This window comes from Hippopotamus amphibius, chromosome 3 (genome assembly GCF_030028045.1).
Source record: "Hippopotamus amphibius kiboko isolate mHipAmp2 chromosome 3, mHipAmp2.hap2, whole genome shotgun sequence".
NCBI lineage: Eukaryota > Metazoa > Chordata > Mammalia > Artiodactyla > Hippopotamidae > Hippopotamus > Hippopotamus amphibius.
Genome location: NC_080188.1, coordinates 110,095,473 through 110,114,835, shown reverse-complemented (window position 1 = coordinate 110,114,835; position 19,363 = coordinate 110,095,473). Strand labels below are relative to the sequence as shown.

At 34.9% G+C, this 19,363-nt stretch overlaps 1 protein-coding gene and 1 pseudogene across 1 annotated transcript; one reads left to right on the top strand and one right to left on the bottom strand.

The window, feature by feature from the left end:
* Window positions 1-411: 411 nt before the first annotated feature.
* On the top strand, window positions 412-1,362 carry LOC130848631 (olfactory receptor 4C46-like). The gene has a single exon (XM_057727062.1). The coding sequence runs from the start codon at window positions 415-417 to the stop codon at window positions 1,360-1,362; it is 948 nt and encodes a 315-aa protein (XP_057583045.1). The 5' UTR covers window positions 412-414.
* An 8,294-nt stretch (window positions 1,363-9,656) lies between these two features.
* On the bottom strand, window positions 9,657-10,593 carry LOC130850002 (olfactory receptor 4C16-like; annotated as a pseudogene).
* Between the last annotated feature and the right edge of the window lie 8,770 nt (window positions 10,594-19,363).

The following is a 19,363-nucleotide window of genomic DNA, read 5'->3' as shown; positions in this document are numbered from 1 at the left end:
TAAGAATGAAGGAAAACTCCCTTGGCTTTGCATTCATAGACTTTACCTCCATTTTCTACATCTCATCTTGGGCTTGGATACCACTATATATGAGATCAATTAATTCACATTAGGCTCTGAGTCATTTCACATGATTAACTGTGACAGATGATCTCCTGCCTGTGTGTTCAAAAAGTTCCTCACAGCTCTAACGCTAATCATTACTTTCCCTCAGGAGAGGATTTAAGTTATCTTTGAGAGATCAGAAACTTTGTTTCTTATGTCAAAAGAAAAAAAAAAATCCTAAGAATTCAGAACTCAATAGAATTTAGGCATTTATTGTTAATTACATGGAGAGGTTTAATGAACTCAAGGTTGAGCTAATAAAAAGTGATTTTTTTTTCAGGTAACTGAATTAACCATAAAATAAGATACATGGAGAATAGGAACAATGTGACCGAGTTTGTTCTCCTGGGACTCACGCAGAATCCAAAGATGCAGAAGCTCATATTTTTTATGTTTTTGGTGGTCTACATCGTCTCTATGGTAGGAAATGTACTCACCTTGGTGACCATCACTGCCAGCTCATTATTGGTGTCCCCCATGTACTTTTTCCTGGCCCATCTCTCTTTTATTGATGCCTGCTATTCTTGTGTCAATACCCCTAAACTGATTGTAGATTCACTCCTTGACAAGAAAACCAGCCCCTTCAATGAATGCATGACACAAATCTTTGGGGAACATTTATTTGGAGGCGTTGATGTCATCCTGCTTACTGTGATGGCCTATGACCTCTACATGGCCATCTGCAAGCCCTTGCACTATACAACCATCATGAACTGGCAGGTGTGTTGGTTGCTAATTGGAGTGGTATGGGTGGGAGGTTTTCTTCATGCAACTATACAGATCCTCTTCATCCTCCAATTACCCTTCTGTGGCCCTAATGTCATAGATCACTTTATGTGTGACCTGAACCCCTTGCTCGATCTTGCCTGCACTGTTACCCACACTCTAGGGTTCTTTGTTGCTGCCAACAGTGGTTTCCTCTGTCTGTTGAACTTCCTCCTCTTGATTGGCTCCTATGTGATCATTCTGTGCTCCCTAAGGACCCAAAGCTTGGAGGCAAGGCACAAGGCCCTCTCTACTTGTGTACCCCACATCATAGCAGTCACCCTCTTCCTTGTGCCCTGCTTATTTGTGTACCTGAGACCAGCAGCTACTTTACCTATTGACAAAGCAGTTACAGTATTCTACACTATGATAACTCCCATGTTGAATCCCTTAATCTATACCTTGAGAAATGCTCAGATGAAAAATGCAATTAGGAATTTGTGTAGTAGGAAACCTATTGCAGGTGATAAACGAAAGGTGCGTGGAGCCTAGCATTGATTCTACTGATGCAAAGGTCAAAAGGACATTGTTGATGATTTCAGAAAAGAGTACCTATGAGATAAAGGTAAAAAAATAACCACTATGAATCATAGATTCTGCAAGTGGGAGAAGAAATGAGTTCAAGAAAGTAAGGAAAACTTAGCATGAGACAACTTATGCATACTTGGAATATTATACCTGTGGGAAAACATTCAGAAGTCTTTCTGAAGCCTTGAAAATGTTTCAGAAAATACGGCTAAAAGTAATTAAAGTATGTGGGCTGAGCAACTGGGTGCAGGATGTCCTGCTTGAGCAGCAGAGGAGCTAAGGGTGTGGACTTAGGAATGCCGGGTCAGCGCAAGTTAGAATGCTGCTTGTGCACTGATTGTCCTTCTGCTGTTCTTGCAAAAGACCACTGCCCCCAATCATGTGAGGCCCTTTGTACAAAAAGATGTACAAAAAGAAATTTGGTTACTTCAAAGAAAACATTGATTGTGGGATGGAAATGGGAGTGTGAGAATCTTATGCTATCTTACTTCATGAATGCCGAGAGCTCAATAAAAGCAATATGGGATGAATCAGCAGGGCTCTTGATCCTAGAGGTCTTGAGTCCCCCGGTCCCATCTTTCTCTTAAATCTGTGTTTGTGTTTCTTTAAGCTTGCGGCACCCATCATTCACCCTGAGTGGCCGAGCTGGTCTCGGCATATACTAACTTGGGCCTTAGTTCTTCTAGCTTCATCAATGTATATTCATTAATAAAATAAATAAAAAAACACTGATATTGAGCAGTAATCTCTGTAACAATCCAAAGAAGTAGGCACTAGTATTATGCTCATTTTACACGATTAAACAAACAGAAAGGAGAAAGTTCCAAAAGAGAAATATTGAAGAACTGGTAACATGTTTCTAGCTGATCTCTCAGGTCATGTTCTTAGCTGCTGAGATATATGCCAGGCAGGGATGATAGAAAGGAAGCTTAATTATACCACTAGCCATTCATTGAGGCAGTATCCATGCTGGAATCTGTTTATCTACTTATCTACCTATCCATCTATCTATATAAATTGATTACATATTATATATTTATTACTATTGTGTATTATATACAATTACATTTATTATTACATATATAGTTATGTATTTGTATATATTATTATATATACTACTATATATTTAGGTTCATTACATATTGTTGAATTCTAATAATTTTCATTAATGATACTGCCCATTGTTATGTGTCATACTTGATGGTAATATGCTGGCTGTAACACTGTGGTGTGTAACTTCTTTGGGGGGTTAAAGCAATGGGCTATTTAAACTCTAAGGGGTGTGTAAGGAATATCACGCATGTGTCCAAATGTCCTTATTGCATCCAGAATCATTTCATATTTTGCTCTTATTACCATCTTATCCTGATAACCCATCAAAAAGAGTGGTGATTCAAGTAAAATAATATTTTAATATCAGACAGGAATTTTAATTTATTGAATAAATTAAAGGTCCTACTATAAAATAATTACCTACTTGCTAACAATATTTCCTACAATTAGTATGAAGTTTGGTTTGTGATAAGTACTGAATGAATGAGTGTAAGTATAAGGGAAGATGAATAAATTCAAAAATATATAGAACAAAATTGTAATATTTGAGACTAGAAATTTTTTTCTACCTTTATCTGTTTCAGACACAGAGAAGAATTCTAGGTATATCTCTTTTGGAAACTACAATTTGTTTTCCTCCTGCTTAAACTAGGAATGAGGAAGAAACTGAAAGTGAGCATTTTATCTTGTGAACAGAGTTTACCTTGATAATCTCCCAGTTCTAAGCAAGATTTCATCATCCTGTTTTTCCTATATTTCTCTGTCAATCAGTTCCTTTTGGTAACATTTCATTATGAAAAGCTATTTTTTTCTTTAAATATGTAGCTCCATCTACACAAAAACTAACTAGAGGATAAATATATTCAATTTCATCCATTCTTCCTTCATTAAATAACAAATATTTTTCAGTCCAAGGAATGTATCATGCACATTGATGGTTGCTGGGGCTTCAGCCATGAATAAAGAAAAACCTGAGTGATGTCTTCACAGAGTTTAGATCCACTGAGCGATCCCCCCACCCCCGCCAAAAGCAGAAAATTACAACACTGTTATAAACAGCAAGACAGTGGAAGCACCAAGTATTTACTTGGAAAGCACTTTTGAGGGACACACAACAAAGACATGGGGGTTCAGAAAAGATTCCAGATTGAAGAGACATCAAAAATGGGACTCACAGGATGAAGAAGAGTCAGCAGAGTGAATAGGCATTAGTTGGAATAAGAGCAATTTAGGAGAGGGAATATGTAACAAAGGCCAGAAATTGCAATATGTATAGCAAATCCTAATGAATCTGACATATCTGTTGTTGTTAAAATAATGAATTATTCAACAACTATTCATGGAATGTCTACTGCATTCCAGGCAATATGCTGGGTACTTAGCTTCTTTTTTTTCTTAAGATTTATTTCATTATTTATTTCATTATTTATTTCATTATTTATCTATTTATCTATTTATCTATTTATTTATTTATTTATTTATGTCTGTTGGGTCTTCATTGCACCTCACGGGCTTTCTCTAGCTGTGCAGTGCAGGGGCTACTCTTTGTTGCTGTGCATGGGCTTCTCCTTGTGGTGGCTTCTTTTGTTGCAGAGCACGTGCTCTAGGCACATGGGCTTCAGTAGTTGTGGCATATGGGCTCAGTAGTTGACTGACACTCTTGGGCTCTAGACTGCAGGCTCAGTAGTTGTGGTGCATGGGCTTTGTTGCTCCGTGGAATGTGGGATCTTCCCTGACCAGGGCTCGAACCCATGTCCCCTGCATTGGCAGGCCACCAGGGAAGTCCTGGACACTTAGCTTCTAAATGGTAAATAGCAAGATATGAAGCTGGAGAGATAGGAACAGAAAAGAGCTTGTTATATTTTTTCTTTTGTTTTGTTTTTTAGAGCATATATAAAAGAAACCATAAGATATTTTTTTTTCCTCTTGTTGACTAATTTCACTTAACATAATACCCTGTAGGTCCATCCATGTTGTTGCAATGGTAGAACTTCATTTTTTTGTCTGAGTAATATTGCATTCCATATATATACCACTTCTACATTATCTATTCATGTATCTATGGATACTTGGGTTGCTTCCATATCTTGGGTATTGTAAACAATACATCAATGAATATAGGGGTCATATCTCTTCAAATTACTGTTTTTATTTTCTTTGGGTAAATTTGTAAGACAGATTGCCACCAAATTGTCTTCATTTTTGTTTGTCTGGGAAAGTATTTATTCTTCACTTTTGCAGGATAACCTTGCAGGGTACAAAATTCTAGGTTGATTGTTATTTTCTCTCAACACTATATTTAATTCAGTATTCTTCTTGGCTTTCTGAGGAGAAGTTGGATCTTATGCAAATCTTTCTTTGTTCTCTATAGATGTTGTTCCTTTCCCTGGCTAACATCAGGATTTTTTTTAAATTTTGAGTTTCAGTAGTTTCAGTATGTGTAGGTGTTGCTTGTTTTTGCCATTTTTCCTGCTTAGTGTTCTCTGATCTTTTTGCATATGTGGTTTAGTTTATGAATTTAAAATAGGGAACTCAGTATTTATTGCTTCAAATATTTCTTGTGCCCTTTTTTGTCTTCCTTCTTTTTTAAGTATTTATGTTATGTGCATATTACACTATCAGAAGTTATCCCACAGTTCTTAGATAGTATGGTTTTTATTTTTTTCAGTATTTTTAATTTTTTCTTCCCATTTTAAAAGTTTCTGTTGAGATATACTTAGTGTCTAGTCTACTAGTAAGCCAATGAAATACATTCTTCATTTTTGTTTTTTGTTTGTATTTTTTTGCTATTATTTGTTTTTATATTTTTATTTTTTATTTTTTTGGGTCTTTATTGGAGTATAATAGCTTTACACTGTTATGCCAGTTTCCACTGTACAACAAAGTAAATCAGCTGTATTTATACACATATTCCCATATCCCCTTCCTCTTGAGTCTCCCTCCCACCCTCCTTATCCCATCCCTCTAGGTCAACAATTATTTTTAGTCATTCTTAAAATTTTCATTTGTGTGCTTACGTTGCTTTTCTGTTCTTGCATGTTGAATACTTTGTCCAATTATAGCCCTGTTACAAATGGAATATTTGCATTACTCTGATTTTATATGTTGACATCTGAATCTCTAATGTTATGATATTAGGAGTTTGGCTTTGGGATGCAATTATTTCACAATGATAGATCCATAATTAAAGAGATAAAACACTTATAAGAGGATAACAAAGACCTTGATTTCTGTCTACTGTCATCCATGTGGGGATACAGTAAGAAGACATCCATCTTCAAACCAGAAAGATGATTCTCACTAGGAACTGAATAACTGGGTCTTAATCTCGCATTTCCCAATCTCCAGAACTGTGAGACTTCACCACTTGAATCCACATTTCCTGTCTTATATATTCTTTTGTGCAAAACTTTCTCTTTAAGTTAATTCTTTTTTTCTTTCTCCCTTGGGATTTATGATTTGGCCTTTTTCTACCTTCCCAGTTATCTTTGCCTGGCCCCTAGCCCCAATGTTCCCTTAGTGGCATAGTCCATAATAAATAAGGGCAAGACGGGCTCCTTATCTGGGAACTTGACTTCTTTTTCCAATTGGTTCACATCTTTGGAAGTCAACTTTGCCATCGCAGGCTCCAAAGTTTCAGTCTGGGTCAAAGGTCAACACATACCTTGGTCATCCAGAGTAACATATAAGAGCATTATTGAGTCTAACATAGAAAAGTATGAAGAGAATCACTGTTAGTATCTACTGAGCCACAGGCATTGTTGAATATAATTAATCAAATGTGATGTTGCCATCCAAATTATAATAAATGTGGAAAAAACCTCTTTACACAAAGATGTTCAGTAAAGTGAAAAACAGGACACAACATGTAGTTCAAGCAGTAAAGAAATGACTAAAATACTGCTGTGCTCTTTAAGAGGAAATGTTATATGCTTGTTAAATATAATGCTCTATGAAGAGTATATAATAACTTGTGATGATGAGGGTGTTATGATATAAAAAAACATAAGAAGAATAATTTTCATATAAAATAGTACTGAACAGCGTAATGATGTAATAAGAAACTACTGAAAGAAAACAATAAAAAGCCCCTATTTCTCTCTCAGAAAACAAAAAGAACTAAATTAACAAAAGATAGCTATTACTATTGGATGCTCAAGAAAATTTATTTTCTCCAACAAATTATTGTGCAATTTTTCAAACATTTAGTGTTTAAAAATGAATATACCTGTGTAACCTAGTACTTAACAAGATTTAGCAATGTTTTTTTCTTTACACCAGGACTGTTCCTCATGTCGCCTCCTTAACAATCCTCACTCCTTCACCCCTTATATTCAACCACAGCTTGGTTTTATTTTTCTAAACAGATTATTTTTGCATGTTCTATACTTCAATACAAATGAAACCATAAAGAAATACTCTTTTAAGTAAGACTTCAACTCAACAAAATGTTTTTGTAATTCATCACTGATGTTGTGTGTATCAGTAGCTAATTGCTTTTTATTGCTAAGGGAGACTTAATTGTACATGTATACCATAATTTATCCTTTTTTATTAATACACCTTTGGGTTATTTCAGGTTCTTGCCTACTATGTACAAAGCTGCTGTGAACATTATAGTGCAAAGCTTTTGAGAACATGTTCTTTCCCCTGAATGTGAAGCTAAGAATGAAATTGTTGGAATTTATGCTAAGTGTATATTTAATTTATGCTAATCAACTAGAATATTATCCAAAGTGAATGTACCATTTTGCACTCCCATCAAGAATTAAAACTGGGCCCATAGCAGACATTTTCTGACCATACACTGCTACTCACCTGGCTCAAATTACCATAATCTCTTTTCTAGATTATTACAGTGTCCCCCAACTAACATTCCCAGTATCCATTCTTAATGCTCAGAAAAGTGTTCAGAGTTATCACATCAAGCAATGTCATACCATGCCACAAACACTGAAATACCTTCTCATTTCACTCCAGATAAAATCCCATAAAGCCTATAAAATGGCACCTCCTATTATATTTCTGGTGTCACCTTCCAGTATTCTGTTACTCTCTTTCTGTAGCCATAATGGGAGATTTGGTTTGGCGTCACTGACAAATATTTTCTCCCATTCTGAGGGTTGTCTTTTTGTCTTATTTATGGTTTCTTTTGCTGTGCAAAAGCTTTTAAGCTTTGCATACATATGGAATCTAGAAAAATGGTACTGAGAAACCTAGTGGCAGGGCAGGAATACAGAGGCAGATGTGGAGAACAGAGTTGAGGACACCAGGGGATAAAGGGAAGCTGAGACTGAGACCTAATGAGAGACTAACACTGACATATATACACTACCAAATGTAAAATAGTTAGTGGGAAGCTGCTGCAGAGCACAGGAAGATCAGCTTGATGTTTTGTGAAGACCTAAAGGGATGGGATAGGGAGGGTGGGAGGGAGGCTCAAGAAGGAGGGAATATGGGGATATATGTATACATACAGCTGATTCACTTTGTTGTACAGCAGAAACTAATACAATACTGTAAAACACATATTCCAATAAAGACGAAAAAAAATATGTATTTTCCTGAAAATATCCATGATGGCAGTATGTAAAAAAAAGTAAAGAAATAAAATAGAGGAAAACTCTCAAAATATGTAAATATAAACTATTAAAGAGTATCCTGTGGAGTATAGCTAAAGCTCTTTAAACCAAATTTTCCCTAATCTATAACAACATTCAATTTAATGCATGCCAATTAAAAATAATATTTCTCAATTTAAAAATTTTTGTCCAGAACATATGGTATTATGTATTCACTAATGATTATTTGTATAGCTTACTAGGGTAAACTGTAGAGGATTTGAAGGTATTGTGTGGCTTAATAAAATATGTATTTATGTAATTAATTTAATCAAATTTTTAAAATGTGGTAAATGTGGTAAAGAGATGAGCTTTCTTTTGGATATAAAACTTTTTAAACAGACTTTATTTTTTTAGAGAGGTTTTAAGTTTACAGAAAATCATGTAGGAAGTATAGAATTCCCACATGCCCACTTTGTCCCCCTCGCAATCTCCTAGTTTCCGACATATTCCATTAGTGTGGTGCATTTGTTACAATTGATGGCCAATATTAATACATTTTAAACAGAGAACATAGTTTCCATTCGAGTTTACTATTTTGTTGTACACCTTTATGAGCTTTGACATAGTGCATTATGTCATTTATCCACCATTAGAATATAAATTGTTTTCCTTCCCTCAAATTGTTTGTGCTCCACCTATTCATCCCACTACTTCTCCCTCTGAATTCCTGGCAATTCACAATTCATATCTATGATATAAATAATTCTATCTCAAGTCTAAATAATCTCTGACTTATCTCATTCATTTCTCAATCTATTAATATTTTGCAATTCACTAACATGAACTGTTTACACTCTACTTCCAGCCCACATAAACATATCACTTTTAATTTTGAACATCTGTGCTACAATATCATAATTGGTATGATTCAAGAGAAATCTTAATACTGCCCCCCCCCCAAATTAGAAGAAATCAAATTAGGAGTGCAAAGTAGATTTTATTAAAGATACTATACTGAGTAGAAACCTCACATTAAAGATCAAAAAACTACCTCAGAAGGGTGAATCTCCATTTGAGAAGAAAGAATCTAGGTAAACATATGGTAAGAATTTGGAGTGAACAACCAACAACTGGAAGGGAAAATCCTAAATTATATATCGTCTCTTACTAATGAAGCTCCCACAATTATTTTAATCTGGTACTATCAGGAAGAAAAGCTAAGCTGAAAGGCCATGAACAGATATGATGAAATGGAAGTGTTTAATAAATAAAAAAGTAGGGAAGGCATAAAAATTACTAGGTTGTGTGTATAAGAATATAGGGCAAGTGTATCTAAGAGCAAAATCTGCAGAAGGCAACTTGAAGAAGGGCAGAGAACACACTAGATGAAAACCACAGTGATAATAGACAGGTAAGAGAGATAGAGACACATCTAACGTATTGAGCCTTTCAACCTGTTTATACCTAGTGTTGTCTTTTCTTTTACATAGAATTGACTGAAGCCTAACCAGTATATGTGACCATATTGTTCTGTAATACTAAGGTCAGTAGCTGTCATATCCTAAGAATTATATTACCTTCATATTAAGAAGATAATAGTCTGTATGGACTTTTTCGATGAAGAAATCTTGAAATTTCCATTCATCTTCCATCATTTGAGACCAACTTCTTGCTCCATAACATCCTCATGGCATTTTTTACTTCCGCATTCCTTAGTGTGTGAATCAGACAGAGGGTTGAACAAAGGCATTCCAATTGCGTAAAACACAGCTATCATCTTATCTGTGGAGAAGGTAGTTGCAGGGCATGTGTATATAAATATGCAAGAACCAAAGAACTAGATGACCACCATAATGTGGAAGATGCAGGTAGAGAGGGCTTTTTTCCTCCCTTCAGCACTGTGGTTTCTCAGAGAATGCGAGATGATAGCATAGGAGAACATCAGCATGACAAAACTCACTGTACAGATGGCCCCACTGTTGGACACCAAGAGGAGGTTGGTCACATAGGTGTCTGTACAGGCAAGTTTCAACAAAGGCTGCAAATCACAAAAATAGTGATCAATCACATTGGGACCACAGAAAGGTAGACTCAAGGCTAGAAAAATCTGAGCTGAAGAATGCACACAGGATCCCATCCATGCCAGGGCCATTAGCACACCACAGATTCGATGACTCATGATGGTCGTGTAGTGCAGGGGCTTACAGATGGCCACATAGAAGTCTACAGCCATGGGGATTAGGATGAAGATCTCCAGGCAGCCAAAGAAATGGAATGTAAAGACTTGGAGCATGCACTCACTGAAAGAAATAGTGGTCTTCTTCAAAAGGGCATCCATAATCATCCTAGGTGCTATCGAAGTAGAGAAGCAGGCATCAGATAAGGATAAATGGAAAAGGAAGAAGTACATTGGACTCCCCAGTGCCTGTCTGGTCCTGATGGTAGAAATAATCAGCAAGTTACCCAGCAATATCCCCAAATAGAAAATCAAGAAAATGACAAACACAATTTTCTTCCTAACGGGATCTTGTGTCAACCCAAACAGAATGAACTCAGCCACATTATTGTTCAGTTGCATGATTTCATGAATGAAGAGAAGGGATGAGTGTGAAATGATTTATCTGAAAAAAATAAGGAATTGAGTCATAGTATGTTACATGATGTTATGGAGTATTCCTTCTGGGGGCCATTGTACCTGTGATTTCTTCATAACTCATGTTAACACTTTGTTCTTTAACTTTTAATGACCACTGGAAAGGTTTACAATCAGTTTCAAATAAGCTTCTGAAGGTAATAATCTCCTATAGATTTTTTCAAATAAAACTTGTTGTTTCATATGATTCTTGATTAAATTTTCCAATTAATTGAATATATAATTAAGAGATATGGTTCTGCTGTTTCCTTCATTTATTTGTAATATTCAAACATTTTATGGCATGTGTTTTTTATGCTATATCACTTGGGATTTAGGATATATATGACTGCCTTTGGAGATTCCTGATATAGTCACACTCCACCTTTAACTCAATTCAAAATGTCATACATAAACACATGTATCACATATTTGTTATACATTTAGAGAGAAATATATATTATTATATATATTTAATATGCTCCAGCTCTTCCTTGCATACTTGCTCCAGTTCTTACTGTTTGAGAAATGAATTTATAGCCCTTAAACAATCCATTGTTATCATCATGAATGTTTGTGATATTTTGTAATAGACAAATACTAATGATCAGAAATAATTGTTATTTCATATTTCATTATCTCAAATATCCCAATTTCTTTTTTTTTTTCAATTTCTGGAAAGCATCCCTGAGAATACTCAGAATCCCTGAAGTTAGATTACTAAATGAAGGAGGGTGGGTCATTATATAAGCATCTGTATTTTTGTCTTAAGTGTCTTAGATCAGGGTTGATGTTTGGGGTGCTGTGTGTCTCTAGGTGGTTGCTGTAGGACCTGATCATAGTTGTGTTCCCAGGAGAGTTTGTATTGTTCAAGCCCCTGGAAACCCCAAATTCTCAGGACAGGGCAAACATGAAGAAGGCAGAGGAGATGTGCTTTTAAAAAAAGAGGTAAAGCAGATTGTCAGTAGATACTGTCTTCACTTCTACCTTCCGAATGGATAAGTCTTGCAAATTTAAAATGACAAGATTGGTCAAAAATAAAATAAACAGATAATCTTTTCATATGAGGGGGCATAGAGAAGAGCTGAAGGAAAAGCAGGCAGGCAAAGGTGGATGATAGTTAAGGGTGGAACATAGAGTGTTAGGTGGATCATTCTATGCTTAAAAGTCTGTTTCACGGCAGAGACCATGTGAGAAGTTACACTAGATATCCATTTTTAGAGGAAACTCTACACTCACTTTATTTCTTTGCAGGGTTTACCATTCTTTGTGGGAAGGTTAACAGGTTGTCCCAATATTATTTATCACTCAATAGCCCTCTTGAACTCCTCCTTCTGTGTAAGTGAATCCCATGATTCCTGCTTATCTGGTCCACAGATGCCCCAGAAAACAACCTCCCTGAGAATCAAAAGGTGGCCATAAAAATATTCATTACTTGTGTTTTCTATAGCTGGTTGCCCTATATATCAAGAAATTAATATTTATTTTCTTTTCAAATACTACTAGACATATAACAGGTACCTGGTGGAGAGGCAAGTGTACACAAAACCAAATATGGAAGAACATTGGCAAGGAGAAATATTGATGAAAAGGAAATATTTCTACCTAATGTTTTTCAGGAATGTTCCTTCCACAATATGGCACATTATCTTTCACATTAGTTGTAGTTTTAAGCCTCCTCATTGCCATGTTTCTTCTAAACTTTCTCTGAGAAGGAGGTATTCAAATTTTTTGAATACCTTTGCAAATTAAATCTCTGAAATGTACAAAGTGCAATTATAAACCTATAATATGTTTTGGTAGAATACAAAGTGTAATGATTCTATATTGTGATATACAATAATCTGTGCAAAGTTGTCATGGAGATGGAAATGTTGCCATTCTCCAAAATCTAAGTGAAGGTCACTATCTCCATTAACCTTGTGTCTTTTTTCTTACCAGACATAACCTCTTCTAACTTTCTAGTACCAAGATCTCCTAGAAAGCATATATCTTGTCACACTACCTTACATCAAAATTATGTATGAACTTTCCTACACTCTGCCATCTCTAGAATTTGTAATAAAAACAATAACACATGAAATGCATTCCTCTGTTTCTACTTGGCAATGATGGCTCTTAACATATCAAGATTTACTGAGTTCAAAAGATCATTTTTCCTCTACATTTGTGTCCATTCAATTTATTTCCTATATTAACAGTAAATCTTAAAACAACTTTATTTTTTCTATTTCATTCTCAGAGTTATGTGGGAACACTGCATTCAAAATAAATATGGAAATGTATAAGAAAATGATGTTGGATTATTTTGTAATTATGCCTCTCTGAGTAAAAGATGGAAATTATTGGTCACTTACCTTTTAGAAGACACTCTGAATTAGTGTTGATAATAACCATCCTTATTGATAGCAACCTCCTCACAGAGCACAGAAAAAAAAATGTTCTTGTCTGCATTCCAGGGGGAATATTTTAAGAAGCAATGATGTAAAAAAAAAAAAAAAAAAAAAAAAGGAAAAAAGAAACAATGATGGAAATTACTGGCATCATAGACAGAATTTTCTCTAAAGTTTTCCTCACTGGGCTAGTCAGAAACACCTCATATGTATAAACTTAACTTTGTTTTGTTTATTTATTTATTTATTTATTATTTATTTATTTTTAAGCTCTTCATTGGAACACAATTGCTTTACACTATTGTACCAGTTTCTGAGGTACACCAAAGTGAATCAGCTGTATTTATACATATATCCCCATATCCCCTCCCTCCTGCAACTCCTTCCCACACTCCCTGTCCTGGCCCTCAAGGCATCACCCATCATCGAGTTGATCTCCCTTTATTATACAGCAGCTTCTCACTAGCTATTTTACACTTAGTAGTGTATATATGTCTATGCTACTCTCTCACTTCATCCAATCTTCCCCTTCACCCCTGCCCCCAACCCTGTGTTCTTCAGTCCATTCTCTACATCTGCATCTTTATTCTTGCCTTGTCACTGGGTTCATGCATACCATTTATTTTAGATTCCATATATATGAGTTAGCATACGGTATTTGTTTTTCTCTTTCTGGCTTACTTCACTCTGTATGACAAACTCTAGGTCTATCCACCTCATTACATATAGCTCCATTTCATTCCTTTTTATGGCTGAGTAATATTCCATAGTATATATGTGCCACATCTTCTTTATCCTTTCATTTGTTGACGGGCATTTAGGTTGCTTCCATGTCCTGGCTATTGTACATAGTGCTACAGTGAACATTATGGTACATGTTTCTTTTTGGATTATGGTTTTCTCTGGGTACATGCTCAGTAGTGGGATTATTGGATCATATGGTAGTTCTATTTAGCTTATTAGGATAGCAGGTTAATCTCCCTCATGTTCATTAATCACATATAAACAAGACATTGGGGTTGTTAGGTGCTTCACACTGACCAACATTACCAGGGGAAAAGAGGATTAAAACAAATGAGTGATAGAGAGAAAAGGTACAAAACAGAAAAAATAAAAATAATGGTATTCATAGAAAAGAAAGTGAGTCACCAGAAGCAACTCTGCTACCAACTAGAGCCCTAAATTAACCCTCCTGGTGTTAGAAACTTAGCAGAACAGAAAAGTGTGGTATAATATACTCAAAGTTTTAAATGAAAAAAATGCCAAGCAAGAATTCATTACACACAAGAAAGTGTCTTTTAAAAGAGGAAGAAGTTATAATTTGCACTTCTATGATGATTAACAACACTGAGCATCTTTGTAAACACCTGTTGACCAAATGTATGTCTTCTTTGGAAAAATTTCTGCTAAGTCTTCTGTTAATTTGTAATCAGGTTGTTTTTTTCTTAATGTTGACTTGTGTGAGCTGTTTATATATTTGAACATTAACCTCTTATCAGTCATATTATTAGCAAATATCTTGTCCCAATTCAGAAACTCTGCTCAGTATTCTGTAATAATCTGAATGGGAAAAGAATTTGAAGAAGAATAGATACATGTATATGTATAACTGAACCACTTTTCTGTACCCCTGAAATTAACACAACATTGTTAATAAACTATGCGCCAGTATAAAATTAAAAAAAAAAAAACAGCTATCATTCTATGAAAAAAATGAGGCCATTATAATACACTAAAAAAAATATAAATTTGCCCAAGTGGGTGAAAGACTTTTACATTGAAAACTATAAAACTTTTTAAAGGAAATTAAAGATCTATAAACAGAAACATATCCCATATTCATGGATCAAAAGATTAGTGTGATTAAGATAACAACATTCCCAATAATGACCTGTAGATTCAAAGTATTTCCTGTTAAGATACTAATAGCATTTATTTATTTATTTATTTATTTATTTATTTATTTATTTAGCAGAAAAGGAAAGTGGATCCTAACATTCACATAGCATGGCAAGGAACCCCAAAGATCCAAACAGTCTTGAAAAAATAATGTCAAATTTGGATGACTCACACTTCTATGTTTGAACTCACTAAAAGCTACAGGAATTAAAACAGTGTACAAGAATGAAAAGACAAATGTAGGTCAAAATAATATAATTGAAGCTCCAGAAATAAACTCACACATCTATTGTCAATTGTGTTTTTACAAGGTTTCCAATACTATTCAATAGGAATTGAATTGTCTCTTCCACAAGTGATACCAATAAACTGGTATTAAGTACAAAAGAATGGATTTGGAATCCTACCTCCCACCTATATAAGAAAGTTATCTCAAAATAGATCAAGGACCAAGTGCACAATTGAAACTATAAAATTCTTAGTAGGAAACTTAGGAAGACATCTTCATGACCTTGGATTAACCAATGATTTCCTAAATATGGCAACAAAAGCACAAGCAACAAAAGGAAAATAGAAGGATTGGATTCCACCAAAATTTAAAACTCTTGTGCATCAAAGGACACTAGCAAGAAAAACAAAGGTAGAGAACATTACTGATGAATATGTGAAATGATGTCAAGTTGTGAGCACAAGTCGGTGTTCCTCAAAAAGTTAAATATATAATTGCCACAGGACCCAGGAACTGCCTCCTCTCCTAAATAAATACACACAAAATTTGCAAACAGATATTCAAGCAAACATTATTAGTACAAATGCTTACAGCAGCACTATTCACAATACCCTAAACACTCCAAATTACTAATAACTGATGAACAAATAATAAACTTGTGGTATATCCATACAATAGACTATTAATTCACCTAAAAAAGAAGGAAGTACTAATACATGCTATAATATAAATAAACTTGGAAAACATGTTAAGACAAATAACAGAAAAGACCATTCATTATTTGATTCTATGTATATAAAATGTCCAGAATATGTAAATTCATAGAAATAGTAAGTTTGTTGGTGACTTCCAGATCCTAGGGATAGGGAGAAAGAGTAATGTGGTAATTGACTGCTTAGTTGGCAAGGGGTAATGAAAATGTTCTGCAACTAGAAAGCTGTGATGGTTGCACAACATTGCAAATATATTAAAAGCCAAAAATTGTACATTTCTAAATCATTAAAAAATGTTTTAAATAAATGAAATTGCATTAATGACAGATCTGAATTTCCAGAAAGCAGTAAAATCTTTACAGGTAAATTAGGATATACATGTATTTTCACATTATACAAACATTAACAGGATAGTTGGAAATATCAGGAACAAATTTAAGCCAGAAAATTTAACAATTTAAAATCCAATATATTTTAAAATTATTACAAAATCTGGCTAACGAAGAAATAAAAAAAAAAAGAAAACCTAAGGATAGTGTAATGAGAAACACTATTAGCTTGTATTATAGAATATTTTCTTAATCTTTCATTCATTCAACAAATATTTGTTAAGAACCTGCTATTTTCTAGGTGCACAAATTCATTAGTTTATGGACAAAAATTCCAATCCTTGTTGCTTCATCCCAATTTGTGTAATTTGTATATATGTAATTCTAATATATGTATATCTGTATATCTACATGGGAATATAGATATAAATATGTTATGTGAATTATTCATATTTGACTTTCTATCATCTATCTACCTATTCCCCATTCCCCATCTCCCTATTTATCATCTATCTATCTATCATCTATCATCTACCTACCTCCCTATCTGTCTACCTCCCAACCCACCTATTTATATATATAAATAAACAGATATATAGATAAGCAGATATATTTATATAAAATTCTGCATAGATATAAACTGTAAACAATTTTTAATTTGATTGTTGAAGAGACTTGACCAGAGTATATTTGGAAAACATCCAAGAAAACCACTGACCCTTTCATTAAAGGTAGTGTGCTGGTGGTTTACAGTGTGATTAGAAAGCATCAGGTTCCATAACAACCTCTATAGGTGACCCAGCATCTTACTCATGCTCTTCAGTCAGTCCCAGCTTGTTGTGCAAACTTCTCTGCCACTTGAGACAAATCATCCAGTAGATCCATGGTGCTTGATGGGTCAGTGGTAGATAAAAATGTTGGAAACTTTGTCAGGCCTCTGTATGTGAACTTCAGTGCAGGCACTTGGGATTTTGGAGGAAACTCTTGCCATCCTTGGAAGATATCTACTCTCCTTTTCTGAAATACCTCTTGGTCCACTACTTGGCTGTAGTGCCAACTGAATGCTTCACCATGAGCCACCACCAAGTCACTATGCAACCAAAGTTTCTGTCATGGACTAGATGTTATCTGAGTCATCAAAACCATACAGCTGGGTGTGCACAGCAGTACTCCATCATCACGTGGAAGCGCTATATGCATGATCTGGCCCAAGTAGGACCTGAAGGCAAAGCCACATGGAGAAGTGACAGAAAATCTCATGGTCCACACGCCCCCTACACTGGCTTCTCTCTCCCTGCCTGCACCTATGGATTCATGGGGCATTGACTAGGATCAGTTGACACAGGAGTATAAGACATCAGACTTGTAAATGAATACATCTGCAATGATCTCCAAAATTGGAAGCTGCAGAAATGCAGTCCCATCATAGAAAATACCCAAAGGTGGGTAGTGAGGAGAAATCCTCTCAATGGGTACATTTCAGGGAGTGCACCTAGCTGATCACTTTATTTGGAAGGAGAGATGTCCAGATGTACATGATATACTGATGCATGGTTTTGGTCATTGACTTGACTGGATGGTCAGGGACTCAGAGGGAATATGGTTGGAAGATTGATGAAAAGAAAATTTGAGGAAGAGGTATATTTGCATACTTGTCTGAATGGACAAAAAACACGAAATTATGTGTCCTACGTTACAAAGAGTAAAGATCGAAGTGACACTCTTCACTACTAACTTTCATAAACTAATAGCAAAATTTGTGCTTCCTGATCCCATTAACTTATGTTTTGCTTGCTTAGAGATCTTGGTTCCAAAGGGAAAAATGTTTCCACCAGGAGATACAACAAGATTCTGTTGAACTGAGAGTTAAGGCTCTTGTCTGACCACCTTGGGCTGCTCATGCTTCTGAATCGACAGGCAAATAAGCAAGGTAGTGTGATGGCTGGGGTGTTGATCCTGACTACCAAGGAGAATTGAATTACTGCTTCTCAGTGGAGAGAAGGAAATGTGTGTATAGAATACAATAGCTCCCACAAGGCCTCTCCTTGTATTACCATGTCTGATGATTAAATTCAATACAAAACTACAACAACCCAATTCAATCAGAATTATTAATAGCCAAGAATTTTCAGCAATAAAGGTCCATTTCACCCCACCAGGTAAAGATCCATGGCCAGCTTAGGTTCCTTTTGAAGGTACAGAAGATAAAAAATGAGTAACAGGAAATTAGTTATAAAGACCAGCCACAACCAGGTAACCAGTTTCAGAAATGAGAATTATAATTGTTGTAAATCCAATTTATTTTATGAGTATGCTGCTATGTGTGTATATTATATATATAGTATAAATATATGTATATATTTTTTTCTTTCTCTCATTTCATTGTCGTGTAACATATATGTTGAATTTCTATAATACTACTTATTTTTTTATTTTTTTCTACTCTTTTTAAATTTTTTCTTTTATACTGGATTACAGTTGATTAAAAATGTTGTGTTAATTTCAGGTGTACAGCAAAGTGATTCAGTTGTACATATCCATATATCTATTCTTTTTCAAATTCTTTTCCCATTTAACTTTTTACATAATATTGAGCAGAGTTCTCTGTACTACACAGTAGGTCCTTTTTGGTTACCCATTTTAAATATAGCAGTGTGTACATATCAATACCAAACTCCCTAAATATCCCTTCTCATAACCCTTCTCCTCTTGGTAACCCTAAGTTCTTTCTCTAAGTCTGTGACTCTATTTCTGTTTTGGAAATGAGTTCATTTATATTGTTTCTTTTTAGATTCCACATATAAGTGATATCATATGATATTTATTTTTCTCTGTCTGACTTACTTCACTCAGTATGACAATCTCTTTATCCATCTGTGTTGCTGCTAATGGCATTATTTCATTGTTTTTAATGGCTGAGTAATATTGCATTGAATATATGCACCACAACTTCTTTATCCATTTCTCTGCCAATGGACATTTAGGTTAATTCAATGTCTAGGCTATTTAAAATAGTGCTGCAATGAACATTGGGGTGAATGTATCTTTTTGGACCACATTTTTCTTCAGATGTATGCCCAGGAGTGTGATTGCAGAGTCATAAGCTAGCTCTAATTCTAGATTTTATAAGGAACCTTCCTACTGTTCTCCATA